Source organism: Borostomias antarcticus (assembly GCF_949987555.1).
Source record: "Borostomias antarcticus genome assembly, chromosome: 31".
Classification (NCBI taxonomy): domain Eukaryota; kingdom Metazoa; phylum Chordata; class Actinopteri; order Stomiiformes; family Stomiidae; genus Borostomias; species Borostomias antarcticus.
The window spans coordinates 3,515,454-3,517,306 of NC_140264.1; the positions used below are offsets into that span (position 1 = coordinate 3,515,454).

The 1,853-nt window shown below is 40.6% G+C and overlaps 1 protein-coding gene across 1 annotated transcript in view; it reads left to right on the forward strand.

The window, feature by feature from the left end:
* Positions 1–1,308: 1,308 nt before the first annotated feature.
* The window catches only part of LOC311327326 (NACHT, LRR and PYD domains-containing protein 3-like), a gene marked incomplete at its 5' end in the record, with an annotated part of 20,111 nt that continues 19,566 nt past the window's right edge, over positions 1,309–1,853 (forward strand). Inside the window, one exon of the mRNA XM_084460358.1 lies at positions 1,309–1,420. Coding sequence (XP_084316484.1) covers positions 1,309–1,420 — 112 coding nt within the window. The remainder of the gene's footprint in view (positions 1,421–1,853) is intronic.

Here is a 1,853-nt window from a genome sequence, read left to right on the forward strand (position 1 = left end):
AGGGCTTGGGTCCTCATTTTGTGGTGGGGTCTTGACTGGTTCTCATTCTTATCAGCTTTGAATATACATCTTGGCAAACATAACAGAATGATGTACAAGGAGGGGACAGATACCTAGTGAAAGTACTATTGGTTGCTAGTAAAAAGACAATAATGAGGGCTTGGTATAAGGTGGAACCCCCAACCAAGGAGCAGTGGTGGGTGTTGTGGAGGAGATTTATGAGATTTATTTATGCATTGAGGATGCAGGAAGGAAAGTTTGAAGGGAGATGGGAAAATGGATGGATTATAGAAGGAAGTGTGATGATACCACTAATATTAAAATTGTCATATTTGAGTAAGAAAAAAAAGCTGCATGGATGGAAGTACCCATAAGCTGTTATTGTAAGTTTTTATGTTTTATTGTATTGTCGTTGTATGGATGGAAAATGCTAATAAAGATTAAAGTAAATAAGACAAAGAATATGTATCTTGGCTATGCACACACCAACAGGCCAGCCGTCACGCGCAGCGCCTGCCTCCAGTCTAGCCCCTACCCTGCTGTGCGCCAGGATGAATGAGTCATGCGTGGAGCCAGGCCACCGTGCCACTACACTTGTGATGAGCATGTCACATATGATTTGGATATTTATAGTGTGCACATTTTAGCGATTCACATAGACGTATTCATTCACTGATGGTGCCCTTATGTGGGTGCAGTCGCCATCGCCGTCACCTCTTTGGAGTTCTATCTCAACCAGTAGGCCGAGTAGCGCCGGATTCATTTAGGCTCGCATTACGCACAGGAGGACTGTCATTTATATGCTTACCAAACAGCAAACAGGTCCACATGATCACATATTAATGACAATCTAATTGGTCAATTATTGCCGTTTGATGGAGTGCCTGCATTAGGTGTGTGACATATAGCGCGGAAAGGTTTGGGACAGCGCATAGGTTCAGTTTGGGGAACAAATCCATATCGGACCATTAATGAGCCGGTTAGAGGACACGTCTAATCTAGCATTGCGATATATGTTGGTGCTTAATTGGGCTATTAGCCTACATGATTGTGCGTTCATGAACTGTCTCTCTCCGTCAAACATAGTAATTCACCGACGCACCACCTGCGTCGCCAGTTCCCCCTGTGTTCAAAAAGGGCGTAGAACACCGTGTAAATCGGTACGACAACTTGAGAGGTGTCGTACAAAAGCGCGGAGAAAGGCGACTAAATTTCCCCCCTTTCGGCTTGATAAATCGCAATGTGGGGGGGGGAAATGGCGTACGCCTGAAATCGCGAAAAAGACCGTGTAAAAGAAGGCGTACCTCAATGATAAATGAGGCCCCTGGACTGAGGAGGACGGACTCGGGGACGTACTGGTGCGGAGTGGACAGACTCTTCAAAGACACGTACCAGGAGGTCTCTCTGACCGTTACGGGCGGTGAGGGCTCTCATCTTGAATCTGGTGTATAGATGAATTTGATTTTATACATTTAATTTTTCATTTAGCCTAATATAATTTGTATGTGTGGATATATATTGTATATATATATATATACACCCACATACAGGATATATATATATATACACACCCACATACAGGATATATATATATATACACACCCACATACAGGATATATATATATATATATATATATTCTTTTTTTTCCTTTTTTTTTTTCAATCAAATGTCAACATTAAATATCAATTAAGTTACAGTTGGGTTGTTTTGATTAAATAAAGAAGACTCTTCTTTACGTAATCAAAACCATCAAACTGTTATTTAATTGATATTAAATGTTGACATTTGATTGAAAAAATGATTTATCAAAATGTATCAAAATGCACATATCTGTTTTTGCAAATGAACTCTT